This window comes from Gymnoscopelus microlampas (assembly GCF_963454915.1).
Source record: "Gymnoscopelus microlampas genome assembly, chromosome: 7".
Taxonomy (NCBI): domain Eukaryota; kingdom Metazoa; phylum Chordata; class Actinopteri; order Myctophiformes; family Myctophidae; genus Gymnoscopelus; species Gymnoscopelus microlampas.
In genome coordinates this window covers 53,016,338-53,038,136 of record NC_139944.1, presented here as the reverse complement: position 1 = coordinate 53,038,136, position 21,799 = coordinate 53,016,338, and the positions used below count along the sequence as shown (strand labels likewise).

The following is a 21,799-nucleotide window of genomic DNA, read 5'->3' as shown; positions in this document are numbered from 1 at the left end:
AAAATACTAGGCAAAAACATATATTATGTTATTTTTGTAAATGAACACCCTTCTTGATCATACTACAGCGTCACACAAAAGCATCAAAAGTAGCTTGCAAGCTCAAAATGCAAGGTTAGGTTAACATCAGTATTATGTTGAGTATTGATCATTAAATATTCATTAAATATTATTATTGATACTATAATGTTTATGAATTGAATACCAGGAACCCCAATGGAAACAAGACCGCAAGACTTTTTTGGACGTACCTTTTAGACAAAGTGTTTTGACTGTACTTTTTTTTTACATTTCTGCCTAATAAATATTCAAAAAGACTGATGATAGGACCTTCAGTTTACCTATGATCCTAGATTACTGACTCACTACACTGTCTCTATGCATTTGATGTGTTACCTTGTGTTTACCTTGCTTACTGTAGGCCTAAATCGGTCTGGATGAAGAACGTCTGCTAAATGCCTTAATTGTAAATTGTAAATCGACCACATCAAAGTCTCTAAATTAGCAGAGTGTAGGTGGGCTGTGAAACGTGTGTTTCTTTCAGAGAGAATAATAATTATGGCTCCATCAGTGCCAGATGTGCTGAGTCCTGAGCTCCTCCTCTGAGTGCTTACTAAAACATTCCAGTGAAGCTTTGGGGAAATCTGTCTGCTTCCTACGTTGGTCCCTCACTTCTCCTCTAGCCTCGATCGTCACTCTGAGGCTGCAGTGACTGACTGTCTACCATCCAGACAGACAGACAAAATGAGAGCAGTTCTCGTGTTGGTTGTTGCAGCGTTGGCCTGCGTTTCCAACGCTCAACAACACCAGGCACTGATTGACTACTTGGAGAGGAGACTGCTCGCAATTGAGGTAAGACTGTCGCTCCCTTTCTCTTCCTCCCTTCCTAACAGTGGTGTAAAGTAACTAAGTACATTTACTCAAGTACTGTAATTAAGTAAAATTTTGAGGTATTTTTTTTTACTTTACTGGAGTATTTCCAATTTTCAATACTTTTACTTTATACTCCAATGCATCTCAGAGGCAAATATTGTACTTTTTTACTCCACTACAATTATTTGAAAACTTTAGTTACTTAGTTGCTTTGCAGATATAAATTACCATATTAAAAAACATACATGAACCACTTTAACCCTGATGTTATACATAGACTGTTTGAAAATAGCAGATCTACAAGCTCACAACGCGTTGTGAGCTTGTAGATCTATTTTCAAACATTTTAGTACTTTTATATTTGGTACTTTAAGTATATTTTGACGCCAATCCTTTTGTACTTTTACTCAAGTAACATTTTGAACACAGACCTTTTTTACTTGTAATAGAGTATTTGTATAATGTGGTATTGCTAAAAATGTGAGTACTTTTCCCACCACTGCTTCCGAACCCGGGGCTCCAGAGTCCAGAGAGTGGCTCTCAGGAAATATAATTTTCCAGGAACATGGGGATTCCATCAATGGAACGCAGATGTGTGCAGAGAAATGCTCAGGAAAAATACAGAGAAATGCAGCTCCTCTTAAAACGTACTGCAATCTGGTTCAAGGGACTGATTAAGATTAGCAAAGCAGAATTGGTTAATGTCAATGAGGATTGATTATTATTTTTAAAGGAGCAATTTGCAAGATCTGATGCAATTAAGTATAGCCTACTTGAAAGACTGTTACAAGTGTTTTGTGAAGCATGAATGTTATAAATGGATGTTGAACAAGGAGGGGTTGATGAATTCATCTTTAGTATGAAGGTCATTATGATTTATTCTGCCTTTGCTACAGTATTTCTTTTTAAGTCTGCTGTCTGGCAGCATAAAGCTTGTCACTGTGTCTGTATGAGACACAGAGAGCTTATTGCAAGTTGCAGGTTTGGGTTTGATTAAAGTTTCCTGATCCTAAATAGGCCTACCTTTTATCTTAACCCTTTAAGACTGGGAACATATCGGTGTCATTTTAGATTTCTTTGGCTATTCAAAAATAGCAGATATACAAGCTTATAGCGCTATGAGCTTGTAGATCTGCTATTTTCAAAACAATCGTGACAATTTGTGCAAATCTTTGAATATATATATTGTGAACATTTTTAACTCCGATCTGTGCTTCTGGAGGGTCCCTGTAACAACATATTTAGAGATGGGGGTCTGTTGCCAAATACATATCATTTTGGGGGTCCTTGAAATTGACACGGAAAAGTTGGAGCACCACTGATATAGCAACATATGTTTTTCAGAAAACTGTTAGGATTTAGAAGACATTTGTAGCATTTGAGTTTAAAATGTTTGCTTTAAAAAACATATATATTCAAAGATTTGCACATCTACAAGCTACGAGCTGGGCTATGAGCTTGTATATCTGCTATTTTTGAATAGCCAAAGAAATCTAAAGAGACACACATGGGTTCCTGGATTGCATGGGTTAATCTTATGACAAATTCAGTATCATGTGTTTATTTATCCAAATAAAAAGTACATGAGAAAGCAATTGAGTCAGAGATACAGTAAACCAGTCAGAGGTACAGTAAACCAGAGCAAGATGCCTCCCAGACACAATCATTTCCTGGAAACTACACTGTAGCAAAAACCACAACCGTAACCTTTGCAACAAAAGAAAAAGAAAACAGCTGAAGCTATGGGTTGCACAGCACTGTAGAGTAGAATATCAGTGGTTCTCAAACTTTTTCTTGTCAAGGACGCCCAAAATTATATGTATTGTATTTGGCTGCGGATCGGACCCCCATCTCAAAACATATTTTGTGCCAGGGACATCCAGAAGCAGAGATTAGAGTTAAAAATGTTCGCTTAAAAAAAAAAAAAAGTATAATCAAAGATTTGCACACATTTTCACGATTTTTCAAAAATAGCAGATTTACAAGCTCATAGGGCGGCACGAAGTGACACGCTATGAGCTTGTATATCTGCTATTCTGTAATCGGCTAAGTATGAAATAAGGATAAAGTGGTTAAAATTATTGTGACGCTATATTAATCACTTTTGTTAGGGACCCCCTGGTACCTCCGCCAGGACCTCTGGGGGTCCCCGGACCCCACTTTGAGAACCAATGCTGTAGATAACCGGGTACAGTGTGTCTGTGAACCACATCGTTGCAACATCCCTGGTTCGATTCCAGCTGGAGACCTGTGTGGCGTCTCTCTCACACCTTCTGTTTCCTGTCTCTATAGTCTATACTGTGCTTATCTAAATCACATCAAACGGTGCCTGTACTGTACTGTACTGTACATGCTGAGGTTGCAATATGCACGCCTCATTAATCAGTCACAAGTCTCATCTTGTTTCCTTACATTCTTTCCCTTTATGAAGCCAGGTGTATGGATACTTCCATAATTGGATTGTACTTTACCTTCCCTCAAGCCCTCCAGATATTATTAACTATATGAAGCCCCCTTTACTATTGCAAACAAGGAATAGGAGAGTTGCAGTAAGGATTGCACCTGTTGGCATGAGGCTGGGGGAGAAGTATGAATGAATGAATGAATGAATGAATGGTTTATTTTTGGTTTATCTTTGTTTACAACAAATCAAAACACTTGTGTGGACTTACAACACACACAAATCATCATCACCAATGTACATCACACAAAATCCAAATTCAATGACCGAAAAAAAGGAATAGGCTGAATCACAATGCTTATTCTTTGCCTATCCTTTTACAATCCTTAAAACATATCTATTTTGATATTAAAAACCCTTAAAACATGCTGCAAGATAAAAGAGAAAAAACTAGAAAATGTGCTCCTCGGAACACAGGTCTCCGTCAGGCAAGGTGGTAAAAGAAAGTACTGTTCCTGATTAATTCTGTCTTACCTATTTATATTACATATTGTGATGTCACGTGAAGCTTGACCAATGTTAGGTGTTCACAGACGGACGGACACACACACACACACACGGACGGACGGACGGACGGAGGGACGGAGGGTAAAACATACTCTCCACCATGCCTTCGGCCTGGCGGAGACAAAAAACTCAAAACTGTACTACTGGAATATTTTACTTTTTAAGGCTTTTTGGGTGGTGCCAACCACTCCTATATCTGACTTTGTCTGTGTGTCCGTCCGTATGTATGTCCAATAAACAAACATTGATGACAACATCAATACGGGGCTCATCAAAGGCACCACTCTCTTCACACAGGGTGTGATTTTTTAAATTTCCCCTGAGATGTACACAACTTCAACCCATCATTAAGGCAATTCCTTTAGTTTAACTCCCAAAATGTAAACACATCTAGCTATTACATTACGGGGTGGCAGTGGCTCAGGGGTAGAGTGGCCGGGTAGAGTGAACTGGAAAACCGCAAGGTCCCCAGATCGATCCCGGGCTGGGGCGCTCCCCTAGAGTTAGTGTCAAAGTGTCCTTGAGCAAGACGCTGAACCCCTAATTGCTCCCAATGAGCAGGTTGGTGCCTTGCATGGTTTCCTCCGCCATCGGTGTATGAATGTGTGTGTGAATGGGTTAATGGCACAATCAATGTAAAGCGCTTTGGATAAAAGCGCTATATAGTGAGCAGGCAGCTTCTTATCACCTGACAGGGGGGGGGGTTTCCCTGGTAGGACGTAGCGTGTGGAAGGAACATGTTATTCCAACCAGTTCCTTTCCCCTCCATCAGACTGACCAGGGGGAGGCAGTATAGAGACCAGGATTACGGCATGTTTTTGGTGAGGGTACCCACCCTAGGAGTCATGGGGAGTACATGCAAACTCCACACAGGAAGGCCCTTTCACCAACGAAATGAGTATGTCTAAATGCAGTATCTATGCAGGGACGTGCACAGATAAACTCTAGGTGGTGCTAGAGCACCTGCCCTTTGCCCTCTTGACCAGAAGTGCCCTTTTGAAAAAAAGAAGAAAAAAAAACATTGTTTTTTTCAGTTTACAGCAGGGGTCTTCAACAGGGGGTCCGGGACCCCTAGGGAGTCCTCAGAGCTACTACAGGGGCTTTATGTGATATGATTTTTCTTTTTACCATAACCACTCGAAACCTAGCATCCCTTTTCTCTGAGGAGAACTTTAGCCAAAAATAGCAGATCTACAAGCCCACAACGCCTCGCGCTGCGAGGCGTTGTGGGCTTGTAGATCTGCTATTTTTGGCAAAGAGGTATAGGTGTAGAGGGAAAAAAGAGCAGACCAAGTAAACAAAAAAAAGTATAATTTACTTGAGCACCTGCCCCTCAAAATGTCTGTGCACGCCACTGGCAGTATCTATGTATATGTGTGGGCTGTGGACATGGAAAACAGTTCCATTGATTGATCTCCTTTTTTGCAACAAACAGGATCGCATCTCTCTGTGGCACGAGCAGACGACCCGCTACGCCTCGGAGCTGCGGGAGCTGAAGCAGCAGATGGTCTCCCAGCTGGAGAACCTGGACAAGGAGAAGGAGGCGCTGAGGACCCACCTGGACGGCGTGGGCACGCGGGTGGACCGCGTGGAGCGCGAGCTGGACTACCTGGAGACGCAGAACGGCGGCGCGGCGCCCTGCGTGGACGTGGACGACAAGCTCATCGAGCAGCAGGTCACCCTGGTGAAGGAGAAGAACAAGGTCAAGTACGCCAAGCTCTCAGGTGAGGAGGCGCTTCTGATTGGCTGATTGAATACTTTATTAACCCATTAACCCATCGGAAAAAAATATTAAAAAAATATTTTTCACGATTTTTCAAAAATAGCAGATCTACAAGCTCATAGCGCGGCACTCGGTGCCGCGCTATGAGCTTGTAGATCTGCTATTTTTGAATAGTCAAAGAAATCTAAAGTGACACAGATGCGTTCAGGTCTTAATGGGTTAACAGTTTGCAAAAGGTACAGAAGTACAGTTTATACAATGATGCTAAAAGGATAACACAAAAAAGCCCTGAGGCCTTGTTTCCATTGTGGTCCTGTGTATTCAATTCATCAAGACATATAAAGACATACAATACTATCTATACATGAGGTCATCAATACTAGGAGCAGTACAGCAGTAGGCCTACAGTTTTTTTGGCAAGCTAGAACAGTGGTTCTCAAACCTTTTCACGTCAAGGACCCCCAAATGTATATGTATTTCACAGTGGACCGCCATCTGAAAATGTTTTGTGTCAGGGACCCCCAGAAGATAAGATTTGTGTTAAAAAAAAATGAAAAAGTTTGATTATTTTTGAACATTTCTAAAATGTTCAAAAATAGCAGATGTATAAGCTCGCTGGAAGTGACATGCTGAGAGCTTGTAGATCTGCTATTTTTGAATAGCCAACATATAAATGGATAAAGAGGTTAATACTACTTAGCTGGGGACCCCCTGGAACCCCCCAAAGGACCCCTGAGGGTCCCCGGACCCCACTTTGAGAACCACTGAGCTTATGGTGGTTTTGAAGGAGGGTATAGGAAGTCAGTGGAAGTCACACTTTTTGATGTCTGGTGGTAGGGCATTCACAGTTTGGTGGCATAATAGTAGAATGCATTCATCCCCATGTCTCATTTCCCCCATTAAGGGGTCAGTCTTAACATACAAGAGGAAACTCATTCCAGAGGTTGGGAGACATAACTCTTACAAATATAATAATACTTTCAGTGCTTTGCTTATACAAACAAACCAAGCAGACCACAAGTCAATGATTCTTAGTTATACCTTTACATAAAAACACTTGTGTTATTATGCCACATGAGAATGATGTAAATGATGTAACTAAAGTTGTAAATCCCCCTCATTTCTTATCTCTTTCTTTCCATATGAATATCGTCAGAATACCATACGCACACATTAGCTTACTATCCTTCCTTCCCAGTTTAAAGACTAAATGTTTAAACAAAACTTTTCTTAAACAATCTTTAAAATAATGTTGATAGTTTCCTCTTCCACCCACATTATTGTGAATTATTTGCTCTGAATTCACAATAAATGTATTGTAATAAGTGCCCAAACATGAATAATTCTATATTTAAAAAGATAAATATAGATAATAAATAAAATGAATTACACCATAACTGTCACATCTTGGGACAGCCAGTGACCGTGATGGGATGTGTGGTTGTTAAAAGTCAGAGAGATTAGGTTGTGGCAAAAAATCCCATTTAATGTTTTGAAGGCAAACAATAAGATCTGAAAATCAATCCCAAAACATGCAGGGAGTCAGTGAAAGGTGAAGGGAGGCCAGTGTGGGGGAGATGTTTCCTGTTAAAAGGACAAGCTGCAGCATTCTGGACCAACTGCAGTGTGTAAAGTAACTAAGTACATGTACTCAAGTACTGTACTTAAGTACAATTTTGAGGTATTTTTTTACTTTAGTGGAGTATGTCCAATTTTCCAGTACTTTTACTTCTACTCCACTACATCTCAGAGGAAAATATTATACTTTTACTCCACTACAATTATTTGACAACTTTACTAGTTACTTTGTAGATTTTTATTATTATTACAAAACATATATTAACCACTTCAGCCCTATATACATTTCCGCCATTTGAAAATAGCCGATCTACATGTGACGCATTGTGAGCTTGTAGATCTGCTATTTTCAAAAGGTTGACTTTTACTTTTGGTACTAAATATGTATTGACACCAATACTTTTGTACTGAATTCCGGGCTTTTACTTGTAATGGAATATTTCTACATCGTGGTATTGAAACTTTTACCTAAGTAAAGAATTTGAGTACTTTTTCCACCACTTTGTGAGAGGGAGGCCTGGCTAATACTCCAACCCTTCTATAACCATTTCAAAACCACAACATGACAAATTCAATCAGATTACTGAGCAGGGGAGTTTGGTTGGCAGTAAAACGAGTATGAAAACTGTCTTATCAGGAAGAACGTTTGGCGGATTAGTCATAGGAAGAAAGTTCTGTCTCTGGATGGTTGATTTTGGAGCTTGTAGGTAGTGGTTGGCAACCTTTTTGACACAAAGTGCCATGTTTTTCTTTTCTTTTCTTTATTTTCCAGTGTGCCATATCAACATTATGTTTAATAATGACACCACATCAACATAAAATATTTCTTTTGACATTTATTAAAAGACTCCACCTATCTCCCAGACTCCCTCCCCAGTCAGAGTTGAGAGTTTGAATTAATGTAGAATTATGTGCAGGATGTAATTTAAATACAAATATGAGGGGACTTAATTTATTTGACTACATTTAAAAAAAAAAGAAGTTTATTTAAAAATAAAAATCCTCTCTCTCACACTTATGCCAGTCTGCCAGTGATCACCTTCCCCTGTGCCAATGTTGGCAGTGGTGGAAAAAGTACTCACATTTTTTACTTAAGTAAAAGTATCAATAGTGCAATGTAGAAGTAGTAGTGAAAGTCTGGAATTCGAAATTTACTCGAGTAAAAGTACAAAAGTCTATTGGTATCAAAATGTATTTGAAGTACCAAAAGTAGAAAGTATTATGCATAAGGTCCCAAGTTTTCAAATGTATATAAAAATCTTTTGAAAATAGCAGATCTACAAGCTCACAATGCGTCGCATCGCAACGCATTGTGAGCTTGTAGATCGGCTATTTTCAAATGGTCGAAATGTATATAGGGCTGAAGTGGGTAATGCATGTTTTGTAATAACAATCCAAATCTACAAAGTAACTAGTAACTAAAGTTTTCTAAATAATAAGTAAAAGTAAATTGGAAATACTCCAGTAAAGTAAAAAATACCTCAAAATTGTACTTAAGTACAGTATTTGAGTAAATGTACTTAGTTACTTTACACCTCTGAATGTTGGCAGGTTGCCGACCCCTGGAAAATGATAAATATGACTCGACCATGAAGATCACAGTTTGTCTTGTAGGCCTACCTGAATCAAAGAAAATGCATAAAAGAAAAGTAGCCATTATTACCAATTTTGAGCTCACTAGCCATGCATCATTTCAGTGATAAGTCAGTAATTACTCATACTGAGGGATTTTTATTTATTTATTTTGCATTCCTCCTAGTGCTCACCGTTTTTCAACCTTCTTTTTTGATGCGGAAAGCGTTTCTGAGAATAACTTGGCTTCATGGGCTGCTCTGAGCCTGACCTAGTTTGTCGTGATGAATTTGTTTGTCAAAAATACCACTTCCTCTCCTCCTGAGCCCTCCCTCCCTCCCAACAACAACACCCCCACCCCCCCTTTCAGAGGTCTGTAATTTGAAAACATGTGAAAATAAACACTGACGCACCTATTTTGAAACCCCTGAGCAATTACATACAGTACCTACTACTAATTATCTGTATATCTCAGAGATATACAGGTAATTAGTAGTAGGTAGGTACTGCATGTAATTGCTCTCTACATCTGTCTCGTTTGCGTGTGCATGCTGTGTATGTTATTACCACGCAGTGGTGGAAAGATTACTCCAATTATTTGACTTTACTTAAAAATGTTTGCTTTAAAAAAATATATATATTCAAAGATTTGAAGAAAAAAAAACACGATTTAAAAAGAATAGCAGATCTTCAAGCTTTTGTTCCAGATATAATAATAATAATAATTATAATAATACATATGATTTATACAGCCCTTTTCTAGGCTTTATATGTGGTGCATAACGACTAAATGTTGCTTCCCCACGTTTATGTTTGGTTTTAGAGACAGAGAGCAGATCTTTTATCCCAGATGACCTGAGAGGTCTGGATGGTTTGTGATATCGTACAAGATCAGAAATACATTTTGGGTTTTGGCCCCAAACCATTCAATATAGACCAACAGAGTATTTTGAAATCAATTATTTGACACACAGGGAGCCAGTGTAAGGATTTAAGAACTACAGTGATACTGTATGCTCCACTTTCTTGGTATTATAGTAAGGACTCGAGCAGCAGCGTTCTGTATCAACTGCAGTCGTTTTTTTTTATGGAGACCTGTAAATACACTGTTACAGTATAGTCTAAAAGTTTACTGAAGAGATGAATGCATGGACACATTTTCTAGATCCTGCTGAGACATGTATTAGTGTTTAACACATTCACTGCCAGGAATTAATGAATTAATTCATCAGCCAGTGCCAGCGTTTTTACTAATCTTTGGAGACCCACATACATGTTTTTCAAAGAAGATGTGAACATCAGATGTCTGGGGGTAGAAAAAAAAATTGTAACCACAATCTTTCCTTCTTTAGTTATCGGCAGTTGAATGTGGCTTGTTTTCACCAAAAACGCAATCTGGGAAAAGAAATCAGAGAGAATATATATTTTTATAAATCTGATAACTCTATCGTTATCACTGAAAACACCAAATGACGTCTATATGGAAGTCAACGGCGGTTAAGTGTTGGATTAGAAATGACTTCTATAGACGTCAATGGCAGTTTTTCGAAGGCAATGTTAAGGTCACTTCACTGCAAATCCAGAGTGTTAATCTAACTCTTTCAGGCCCATTTTCTTTTACACTCACACAAGATTGCTGTTATTGTAACACAACCAGTGGTGGAAAAAGTACTCAAATGTTTTACTTAAGTAAAAGTATCAATATCAGGGTTCCCACGGTCATGAAATTCCTGGAAATATTTTGAAATTAGAAAAACAGTTTTCCAGGCCTGGAAAAGGTTTGGAATTAATCAAATGTTTTGGAAAATGTTTGGCTATCGTCTCTGTCGGGTGGAAACCTCATATGTCCAAATCTGTTACTTTTCAGGATTAAAATTCTAAAATGGCAAAAGTAGCAGATCTACAAGCTCAAAACACGTCGCCTGTTACTCTGTTACTTTTGATGCTTATGTGTGACACTGTTTGATTTACAAAAAAACAAGGAGTTAGAGTACGGAGATAAGAGATTTCTGCCCGACAGCAACGAAATACATTGTTTTTGTCTAACATTACGTGCAAGATGGGTAAAACGTGGTAACACGCAGTGCTACTTGATACGTTGTTAACTTGTAGATCTGATCTTTTTGTCACGTGACACCTTCGCTCGAGTCTGTCTCGGGGCATTGATGGCAGACTGGTTTAAGAGTGTCATTATTGCACTGTATGATTTCTATAGTCCTGGAAATGGGGTAAAATACTTTAGAAAAGTTATGGAAAAGTTTTGAAAATTCATTGTTGAAAGTGTGTGGGAACCCTGCAATATGTAGAAGTACTCTGTTACAAATAAGAGTCTGTAATAAAAAAAAATAGTAAAAGTACAAAAGTATTGGTATCAAAATGTACTTAATGTACCAAAAGTAAAAGTACTAAAATGTTTGAAAATAGCAGATCTACAAGCTTGTTGATCGGATATTTTAAAATAGCCTAAGACAAGTATACAGTACAGTTGGGCTAAAGTGGTTAATGTATGTTTTATAATGTAATAATTTATATCGGCAAAGTAACTAGTAACTAAAGTTTTCAAATAATTGTAGTGGAGTAAAAGTACAATATTTGCCTCTGAGATGTAGTGGAGTAGAAGTATTGACAATGGGAAATACTCAACTAAAGTAAAAAAAATACCTCAAAATTGTACAGTACTTGAGTAAATGTACTTAGTTACTCTACACCACTGAACACAGCATAAACCCATCTCCTCTCCTCTAGACTGCAGGGACATGATCTCCAGCATCAAAGCCATGAAGATCCTGAAGAGGCTCGGAGGCACGAGGGGCATGTGGACCAAAGACATCGGCGAGAGCCGCTCGGGCAAGGTGTACGTGTTCAACGGCACGGACGGAGACGCCATCTACGAGTTCAACTCCGTGCACGACTTCACCGGCTCGCCCGGCGCGTCTCTGGCCAAGCTCCAGAAGCTGCCCTCGGCCTGGAAGGGCACGGGCCACGCCGTCTACAAGCACCACGCCTACTACGTGAAGGAGGCCGACGGCGTGCCCATGGTGGTCCGCTACGACCTGAGGAACAGCTCGGCGGTGGACAGCGCCGTGTTCCCCGTGCAGGTGAGGAGGAAGAAATCATAAATTATGCTATTATTGGTTGTTTATATGTAACGTTTATTCCAGTACGTTAGTTATGTTGTTCATCTTATGTTATTTATCTTTGTGTCCTATGATGACATGATATTTTACATGGCGTAAGAGCCAAGATGTCGCTCTTTGACCTGATAGTTATCGTTTATGGTTCTCAACCATGGACAGTAAAAAATATGGACAACGTTACTCCCATAGACTGTACAGACCGTAAATTAAGCCTATTTTTCAATTTCAATGTTTAAATAAATGGGACCATAATTTACCATGGTCCCATTTTTTTGAAAGGAGACTTTAAACTAGCGACTGGAAGCACATAGTATTTATGACAATGTTTATTAAGGTAATAAAATCAATGTAAAATTCGGCAAAAACCCAACCACTTGAATAGAGCCTAATTGCTTCTGACACGAGGATGGGTGAAACAGCGAGACTACAGGCCATTCATATGAACTGTCACTTCCTATATAGCCTCAATTTACAACTCAGAAGCTGGCCCCTTGCTCTGGACCCCGTTTAATTCCTATCACCGCTTGACCAATGAATTCCCACCAACACAGGACCAGGTGCCCGTGTACGGCCTCAACGCGGAGACCAAGATCGACCTGGCCGTGGACGAGGAAGGCCTGTGGGCCATCTACGCCACGCAGCAGCACGAGAGAGGCCACATCTCCCTGGCCAAGATGGACGCCGGCACCCTGGACATCGAGCAGATGTGGGACACCAACTGTCCGCGGGAGAACGCCGAGGCGGCGTTCGTCATCTGCGGCACGCTGTACGTGGTGTACAACACCAAGCAGCCCGGGCGTTCGCGCGTGCAGTGCGTGTTCGACGTCTCGGGCCTGGTGAGCACCGACGAGGCGCCGCTGGTGTACTTCCCCAAGCGCTACGGCTCGCACGCCAGCATCAAGTACAACCCTCTGGAGCAGCTGCTCTACGCCTGGGACGACGGCTATCAGATCCTCTACAAGCTGGTGATGAAACAGAAACTGGAGGTGTGAGAGCTGAAACGTTCAGATCAGATTAGAATAACGGCAAGTTAAAAAGTGGCTGACTTTAGAAAGGCTCCTGTAGTTATTTAGTATATTATGAAGATTTGTTTAAAGGGGCATGAAACCATTGGCCGATTTTGTCATTTGTTTTCTTGCATAGGTAAACACATTAAGACCGGGAACGCATCTGTGTCATTTTTTAAAATTTATTTGGCTATTAAAAAAATAACAGATATACAAGCTCATAGCTCGGCACCGAGTGCCGAGCTATGAGCTTGTAGATCTGCTATTTTTGAAAAATCGTGGAAATTTGTGCAAATCTTGAATATATATATATTTTTAAAGCAAACATCTTTAACTCAAATCTTTGCTTCTGGGGGTCCCTGGAACAAAATATTTTGAGATGGGGTCCGCGGCCAAATACTAATAGTTTTGGGTGGTCCTTGACATGAGAAAGATTTTAAGCACCACTGATATTATAGTAACATACGTTTTTTCCAAAAACTGTTAGAGATTTAGAAGACATTTGTAGAATCCCCAGAAGCAATACGATTTGCGGTACAAATGTTCGCTTTAAAAATATATATATTCAAAGATTTGCACAAAATGTTCATGATATTTTTTAAATAGCAGATCTGCTATTTTTGAATAGTCAAAGAAATCTAAAAATGAACACAGATGCGTGTCTTAATGGATTAAAGTCACACTATGTTGCTCTGATGTGGCAAACTATGAGTACGACTGCTCTCCTAAATTCACGACAGTTGATGAGTTCTGATGATAAGCAGATGGTGGACATTGTATTTGCTTCATCTCAGTTGCACTATTCCCTTTCTTGGTAATATAAATCAGATGAAACAGGTTTATTTCCAATATACTGTACCTAAAAATATAAACGATGTACTGTAACTGTTATGTTATTTAAGTCTTGTATTTCTTGCTAAAATGGAACTGTAGCAGAATGGAAGACAGCAGATGACCTGTAGTTGACTTTGTTTGTTTTTTCCAAGATGTCAAAATAGTGATCCTCTTGCATGGTTTAATCCCCTGTTCTTTCTGCGATCCATTGTTGAATAAATACCAAAACATAACACAGTATTCAGTGTCTTTTCCTATACAAACATGATATTATAATAATACTTTCACTGTGAAAGCTACTCCTTTTTGCTTATACAAACAAACCTAGCAGACCACAAGTCAATGATTCTTAATTTATATTACCTTACATCCAAAACACTTTGGATTTGTTATGCCACATGAGAATGAGTTGGAAAACTATTAATTCACCTATTAATCCCCTTCATTTTGGCTTAACTTTATTTTATTTTAAATGTGCATGAATCCAACATACTATTAGCAATTATAAATTGAAAGAAAGACTACCCAACTATACCCCCAACCCCCACTGTGTGGGGTACAGTAGCAATTCAAGCAACAGATAAGTTAAACCAGGGGTCGTCAACAGGGGGTCCGGGACCCCTAGGGGGTCCTCAGAGTTACTACAGGGGGTCCGCCAAATCTTTGTGTGATATGATTTTTTTTTTACCTTAACCACTTGAACCCTAACATCCCTTTTCTGAGGAGAACTTTAGCCAAAAATAGCAGATCTACAAGCTCACAACGCCTCGCAGCGCGAGGCGTTGTGAGCTTGTAGATCTGCTGTTTTTGGCAAAGAGGTATAGGTGTAGAGGGAAAAAAAGAGCAGACCAAGTAAACAAAAAAGTAAAAGTGTACATACTTCATATAATTACAAATATTAATGATTATGATTAATAGATAAGCCCTAATAAAAAAGCCTGTCAACAGAACCAAGAAGCAAGTTCACACTTTTGAGTGTTACTTGCATAATGTCCTATAACGTGAACCACACTTCACGCCCACATATGTCTGAGAAACGTTTACATTTCCTTCTTCTGTTGCGTGTTTTTAAAAGCGTTGCATAGCGAGTGCTGACAACTTAATTAGCTATTTTCGTGCCTTTTTTACTCTGTATCTGTATTGAATGAGAGCAGGGTGGAGAGCAACTGTGGTTCAGCCATACCCATATTTAAATAAGAGAAGGGCAATTTCTCCTCTGAGAGTAAAACAGGCAGGTGCTGGAGCCCTGGGTGGCTCCTATGTGTGCACCTGATGGAGGCCCTGCATGCTACACAGGTTAGAGGGTAAACTGCATGCTACACAGGTTAGAGGGTAAACTGCATGCTACACAGGTTACAGGGTAAACTGCATGCTACACAGGTTACAGGGTAAACTGCATGCTACACATGTTACAGGGTAAACTGCATGCTACACAGGTTACAGGGTAAACTGCATGCTAGTTACAGGACATCTCAGGTTACAGGGAGTCACTCTTAACGTTGCCAAATAAATTAGTGCTGAATTGTCAGATGTCATGAAAGCTGTGAAGAAGCTGTGAAGAACACCCTGCTCTACTTCACCATTCTGAGGTTCGATGGCTATAAGGCTTTCACACAGAACAGTGTTGTTTGGCATGTTGAAGTTACTGTATGTGTCTAGTCGGGAGTTTTTCTACTTCTCTAAAACCGCACAGAGCTGAAACAGAATTCTTGAAAATGTGTGCAAATCTTTGAATATATATATTTTTGTAAAGCGAACATTTTTAACTCCAATATTTGCTTTTGGGGGTCCCTGGAACCAAATATTTTGAAATGGGGGTCCTTGACATGAAAAAGTTGGAGCACCACTGACATAGCAACATACTGTTTCGATTTATAAAACATTTTTAGATATGTATTTGGCGGACCCCCATCTCAAAATGTTTTGTTCCAGGGACCCCCAGAAGCAAAAATTTTAGTTAAACGTTCAAAGATTTGCACTATTTTTTACGAAAAGCCAAAGAAATCTAAAATGACACTGATGCTTTCCCGGTCTTAATGGATTAATGAAGCAATACCAAATTCACTTCCAGATTCTATTCACCCTTTCAGCCTCTTGGTGTCAGTGTTGACAAGTTGAATTCATGACATCTCTTCTAACAGCATAGATAGGCCTAACCTTTGGCACATAAATATGCAAACCTTGCATTAAAGGTTAATCTTGCAAAAAAAATGAAAAATCAACAGAAATGTAGGTCTATGTCTGTGAACAAACCCCTAATCGAAGAAAAACGATGGTAAGAGAGATGGCTCAAAGGAAATTAAAGGACTACAAGGAAGGGAGGAAATGTGACCTAGGTTTAGGTTGCCTGTGGTTTTCTGCTGCATCTCTACAGTATATCGTCAGTGTACCAGCCAACCACGGGCATAAGAGCAGTAAACAACTTCTCTTTCGTCTTTAGTCACAGAATGGAGTACTCTGATGATGATGATGATGACTATAGCGAATATAACTATACAGATGATGACATGTCTTATCTTCTAACCAACGAGGAGGATTGTCCCGGCTCAAACCTCCACGGCTCTCACATCTATCTTCCCATCGTGTACTTCCTCATGTTTTCCATCGGCTTCCTGGGAAACCTCTGTGTGATCGCGGTCGTGGGCACCAAGGGTAAGAGGAAGGGTCAGGGTGGCCGGCGGCTCGTGGACACGTTCGTGCTGAACCTTGCCAGCGCCGACCTCGTGTTCGTCCTGACGCTGCCCCTGTGGGCCGTCTCGGCCAACCAGAGGGGCTACTGGAACTTCGGGGAAGTGCTGTGCAAGCTGAGCAGCTACGTCATCGCCGTCAACCGCTTTTCCAACATCTTCTTCCTCACCTGCATGAGCGTGGACCGCTACCTGGCCGTGGTCAAACTTATGGACTCCAGGTTCCTGCGGAGCAGCCGGTGCGTTCGTCTCACGTGTGTCACGGTCTGGGCGATGTCCCTGCTCCTGGGCTTGCCGTCCCTGGTGTACCGCACCGTGGTGAAGCGGTCTGCCGATGACGACGACGACGACGGAGCGGTCTCGGTCTGCGTGGACGACGACGGATCCCTGTTCTTCCTCAGCATGAGCCTGATCGCCGTGTTGCTGACCTTCGCCCTGCCCATCCTGATCATCGTCCTCTGCTACGGCACCATTCTCGTACGCCTACACAAGCACTGCGCCGCCGCGGCCGGAGGGAATCCCCGGGCCGATGCCAGACGACGGCACTCCCTCAAGATGGTCCTCACCATCATAGTGGCCTTCGTCGTGTCCTGGTTTCCGTTCAACGTCTTCAAGACCATCGTCATCGGCTCCCGTCTCTCTAAAAACGGCGCCGGCTGTACTCCGTCGTGGCAGACGGACGGCATCGTTCTGTCCTGCTGCCTGGCCTTCCTCAACAGCTGCGTGAACCCGGCCATCTACTTTTTCCTGGACCATCACTTCAGACGTCAGGCGGTGAGCCTGGGTCTGGTCTGCCTGGGCAGGAGGTCCAAGGGTCCTCAGATCCTCAGCTCCTCGGCCTCGTTCACCACCAACAACTCAGACACCTTCGGGACGAATGCCTTTAGACTGCGACTTCAGTCTGGTGACCAGAACATCTGATAGAGCCAGTGGTTGTCAAACTTTTTTAATTTTGGGGACCCCTGGTTTGGTATGTATACCCCTATAACTCTGAGAATGAACAAATGGAACCAAATGGACCTTTACTGGTCCATTTGGTTCCATTTGTACACTCTCAGAGTTACATGCCTGCAAGGGTCCATTTGGTTCCTACTTCCAAGCTATAATAAATCACTTTGCTGGGGAACCCCTTCAAGGACCCCTGGGGGTCCCCAGACCCCACTTTGAGAACCACTGTGATGGAGTACAGGCCCTCATTTTTAAAGCATTAGATATTTGTTTCCATTTTGTGAGCCTTGTGAGTTCTCATAAATGAGTTAATATCCACTGACATACATAAATACTACAATTTACAATTTGGGCATTTAGCAGACGCTCTTAATCCAGAGCGATTTACAGTAAGCAAGGTAAACACAAGGTAATACATAAAATGCATAGAAATAGTAATCTAGGATCACAAGTAAACTAAGAACCAATCATCAGTCTAAACAGTATAGTATAGAAATGTAAAAAATCTTTACATTGAAACTATACAAACTATGGGATGCCGCAGGTCAACAAATGAACCTGGTATCTGTCTACATAACATGCTATTTAAATTACATTTTAGCCTTTGCATAAGACTGCAAGGTCGTCGAGGCTAGGGCAAGTGCTTTGGGCTAAAGTGGAGTCTGAAGAGGTGAGTCTTCATACTGACAAATATATTCATAGTTAAAAAGCTGTTCAAAAAGCTTTTTGGCATAAGTTAGAGTAAGCTTGCAACGCTTTGATAACCCTATTAATATAAATTTGATACAAGTGAACTTGAATTTGTTGGGTACTAAAAAAAGATCTCCTTGATTTTAAGTTAAGGTTTAAACTCATGTGCATAACACGCTGTAATAATATTATTAACGCATTGGTTATTATGGAATAAATAGGCCAAAAGGAAAGGAAATTCTAGCATTTCTAGCTAAGAATGTTTGTTAACTTTTATTGATTTAACATTAGTTAAATTACAAACACCTTTGTAGAGTAAATCTTTCATCTTTCCAAATTTATATTTCATTTAGCCTATATTATTATTGTTATACTTTTTCCTATTTCATGGGATATTTACACATTTTACTAAATAAAAGTAAAAACATTAAATATATTATATGGAATCTTGTCATTAATGCTACATTTTATTTCCTCAAACACACTCACATTTGTGAAATGTTTATTTAAAAAAGAATATTTATAAAAATTAAAATACAGAATGGCAGGTATGATGAGACCTCTTAAGGCAGGCAGGTATCTTTAGCAGCACTGGGAAATGTGCAGAAGAAGAAGCAGAAGGCATATATACAACTATATCACATTCTCTTGACTATTTCACTTGTCTATGTCAGTGTTTCACTGTTTCCCATATAGTGGGTCGGGACCCATGCGTATGTGAGTAAATACCCCTCTATTGTTTGTGTCCTACAATTTGTTTTTAATTATTATTTCAAAATATTCCCCAAAGAATTCCCCCAAAATTAAAAAAGTTTTGTTTTCTAAAGAATTCCGTAAAAGAAATTATAAAAAAAACGAAAACCATAAATTAGTGCATGGGGGGAAAAGGTGAAAATAACAGATCTACAAGCCCACAACACGTCACATTGTGACGTGTTGTGAGCTTGTAGATTTGCGATTATCTACAAGCCCACGTGTGAGCTTGCAGATCTGCTATTTTCACTAGTTTGGGTCCCAGGGAGACGTACACAATTTCTCTTCTGGGTTTTGAGCTAAATTAAATTCTGAACCACTGGTCTGTGAACACACATGTGCAAGTAACATTGTGAGCAGCCGCTTACCTTGATAGATGTCGGTTTCCCCCTCTTAACAACACAATACGTGTCCAGTGATCACACTTGATCACTTCACAAAATGTCTCTACATATAATTTACTATTTCATTTACTACTTAATCATTTAACATTTACCAAACGTTTTTGTCAATGAATGCTTTGAGACAGGTTTCATGATAAAAAAAAAAGAATGTGGCTCAAGGAGAGCTTATATTTGTCAGTTCACATTTAAAAGGAGAACAGAATGTGCTTTGTGAGGTGGCCTGTGATGTGAAAGTTCAAATGTTCAGCGGTGCCCACTTGATTTTCTGTTTTTGGTTGTATTATGAATCATCCATTCAAAAAAGTCTTGGGTGCCACACAGCGGGTAACGTTTTCACATGAGAAAGGATAGTTTCACATAGCGCAGAGCATCCATCATATCGTCGAGCAGAAACCAACTATATATTTTTAATAAATCAGTGCTATTGAACACCCTTTACGTCTGTGTGTCTGTTTTACAAATATTGAACCAATGAAAAGTATTAAAAAGCAATTCTGACTAAACCTCCTAACTCCATTGGATGCTAAAACTGTCAGTCAAACCACCTAACTCCAACTCCAACTTTTTTTTCAGTCAATTGTGTTGTTTTAAAAACATGGTATTTTTCATTTCATGAAAAGCTAATATTTTGGACATAGTTGGTTTCTACCCAAGATATTGTAAAATATATAATAGTAATAATAATAATAATTTTGATCAGTTTGTGTATTACAAGGGCTTCGGTTTGTGTTCAGTCCTAAAATCTCCTAAATATCTCTTAGTATTTCCTGTTGTGCTGCTACACTGTCCTGTAATTAAGCTGAAATATCTTTGATAGAAAAATATAATCCAGGAGATCTGGATCATCCTTTCAATTATTTTCATGGTAATGTGTATGTTATTATGTTGTTGTATGTAGGTTATTAGAGAAAGAAAGAAAGAAAGAAAGTTTAATGGTTTCAGTAGCCACAGGCTCCATTCCATTAGTAAAAATAGGAAAGAAATAAAGGAGATATCGTTTACTCTAGATAGATTTGCTTCTCTTCAAAAGCAGACATGTGTCTTTTTCATCACCAAGTGAACTTGTGTTTAATTTTGTGCCAAATTAAGATCTTTGTGTTACAAAGTTAAGTTGTTAGAAACTATTTTCTTAGATTTGACTGTAACAACAATCAAGATACGATAAAGATACAATAATAACTAGCTACTACTTACTAAATCCCAGTGGTGGAAAAAGTGCTCAAATATTTTACTTACAGTAAGTGAAAGTATCAATACTGCAATATAGAAACACTCTTTACAAGTAAAAGTCCAGAATTCAAAATGTACTTGAGTATAAGTACAAAAGTATTGGTATCAAAATGTACTTAAAGTACCAAAAGTATAAGTACTAAAATGTTTGAAAATAGCAGATCTACAAGCTCACAACGCGTCACTTGTGAGCTTGTAGATCAGCTATTTTCAAATAGCCTAGGTATAAAATAGGGCTAAAGTGGTTCATGTATGTTTCATTATATCATAATTTATATCTGAAAAGTAGCTAGTAACTAAAGTTTTCAAATAAATGTAGTGGAGTAAAAGTACAATATTTGCCTCTGAGATGTAGTGGAGTAGAAGTAAAAGTATTGGAAATACTCAAGTAAAGTACAAATACCTCAAATTTGTGCTTAAGTGCAGTACTTAAGTAAATGTACTTAGTTAATTTCCACCACTGCTAGCTACTACTTACTAACTAAATCCCCATATATAACAATGCACTATGTAAACCTGGATTTGAACCCAGTGCTGATATTTTTTTACCATTGAGCTAACTCCTTGCTCAGGGGATGAATTGAATCTTGACCATCAGGTAATATATTAAAAAAAAGATTAAGCACAAAAGGTTAGAAAATGGAGATAGGAGGTTAATGATAAGATCATTTCTGTTGAACCCGGTGCACAGAATGAGAGACGAAACCTTATTTTTTACTGCCAGCCACTTGGGTTTCAGTGGGTGACTTTTTTCAGTGGGTGTCATTTTCGGTTGGTGAGAACCATGAGAATATCAACTCTCTGCTGTTCCCATGGGTGCTCTGTGGCCTACAATCTCACAGTAGTTCCTGCAGTGTGACTGTGGTTGATTAAAACTTTAAAATGATTACTCAAACATTACATTTGCAAAGGGTTTTGATTTATTGATATACAGTACATCCTGCATGCACACATCTTTTGCACCGTTGCTTTTGCTATAACATGCTGACCAATGAAGAATAAAAACAATAATCGTGTCTGTTAAGAAAAACAAACAAACAATTTAAACATGTTCAAGGGTCTTGTATTCAGGTTACAACAAAGCCGCCCCCGCTCTTGCCGTGTTCAAAGCCTTCCTCAAAACCCACCTTTTCAGACTTGCTTTCCCCGCCTAACTCAAACCAAATCTCCCGTTCTAGTACTTCTTAGTCTTAGCTTAATGTTTTTAGCCTTTTAACTTTTTTGCTCCTAATAAAGTTGTTTATTTTGATTTGTTTTGTAACGCCACTTTGGGTACTAAGAAAAGCACTATATAAGTCTGATGTATTATTATTATTATTACATAGTAGCAGTGGTGGAAAAGGTACTCAAATTCTTTACTTAAGTAAAAGTACCAATACTGCAATATAAAAATAC

At 39.4% G+C, this 21,799-nt stretch overlaps 2 protein-coding genes across 2 annotated transcripts; both read left to right on the top strand.

Moving 5' to 3' along the window:
* The first annotated feature begins 632 nt into the window (after window positions 1–632).
* olfml3b (olfactomedin-like 3b) lies at window positions 633–13,925 on the top strand. The gene is made up of 4 exons (XM_084062701.1): window positions 633–852; window positions 5,277–5,565; window positions 11,460–11,812; window positions 12,403–13,925. Exons 1-4 carry the CDS (start codon window positions 745–747, stop codon window positions 12,841–12,843), a joined length of 1,191 nt encoding a protein of 396 aa, XP_083918827.1. The 5' UTR covers window positions 633–744; the 3' UTR covers window positions 12,844–13,925.
* Window positions 13,926–16,041: 2,116 nt separating this feature from the next.
* Window positions 16,042–18,403, top strand: gpr25 (G protein-coupled receptor 25). The gene has a single exon (XM_084062702.1). It carries the CDS (start codon window positions 16,140–16,142, stop codon window positions 17,298–17,300), a length of 1,161 nt encoding a protein of 386 aa, XP_083918828.1. The 5' UTR covers window positions 16,042–16,139; the 3' UTR covers window positions 17,301–18,403.
* The last annotated feature ends 3,396 nt before the right edge of the window (window positions 18,404–21,799 follow it).

Excerpts from the sequence above, each read along its gene's own strand:
- olfml3b (XM_084062701.1), top strand. The coding sequence starts at position 745 with ATGAGAGCAGTTCTCGTGTTGGTTGTTGCAGCGTTGGCCTGCGTTTCC. Across the intron at positions 853-5,276 it reads GGAGACTGCTCGCAATTGAG|GATCGCATCTCTCTGTGGCA; the intron begins GTAAGACTGTCG and ends TGCAACAAACAG. Across the intron at positions 5,566-11,459 it reads CAAGTACGCCAAGCTCTCAG|ACTGCAGGGACATGATCTCC; the intron begins GTGAGGAGGCGC and ends CCTCTCCTCTAG.
- gpr25 (XM_084062702.1), top strand. The coding sequence starts at position 16,140 with ATGGAGTACTCTGATGATGATGATGATGACTATAGCGAATATAACTAT.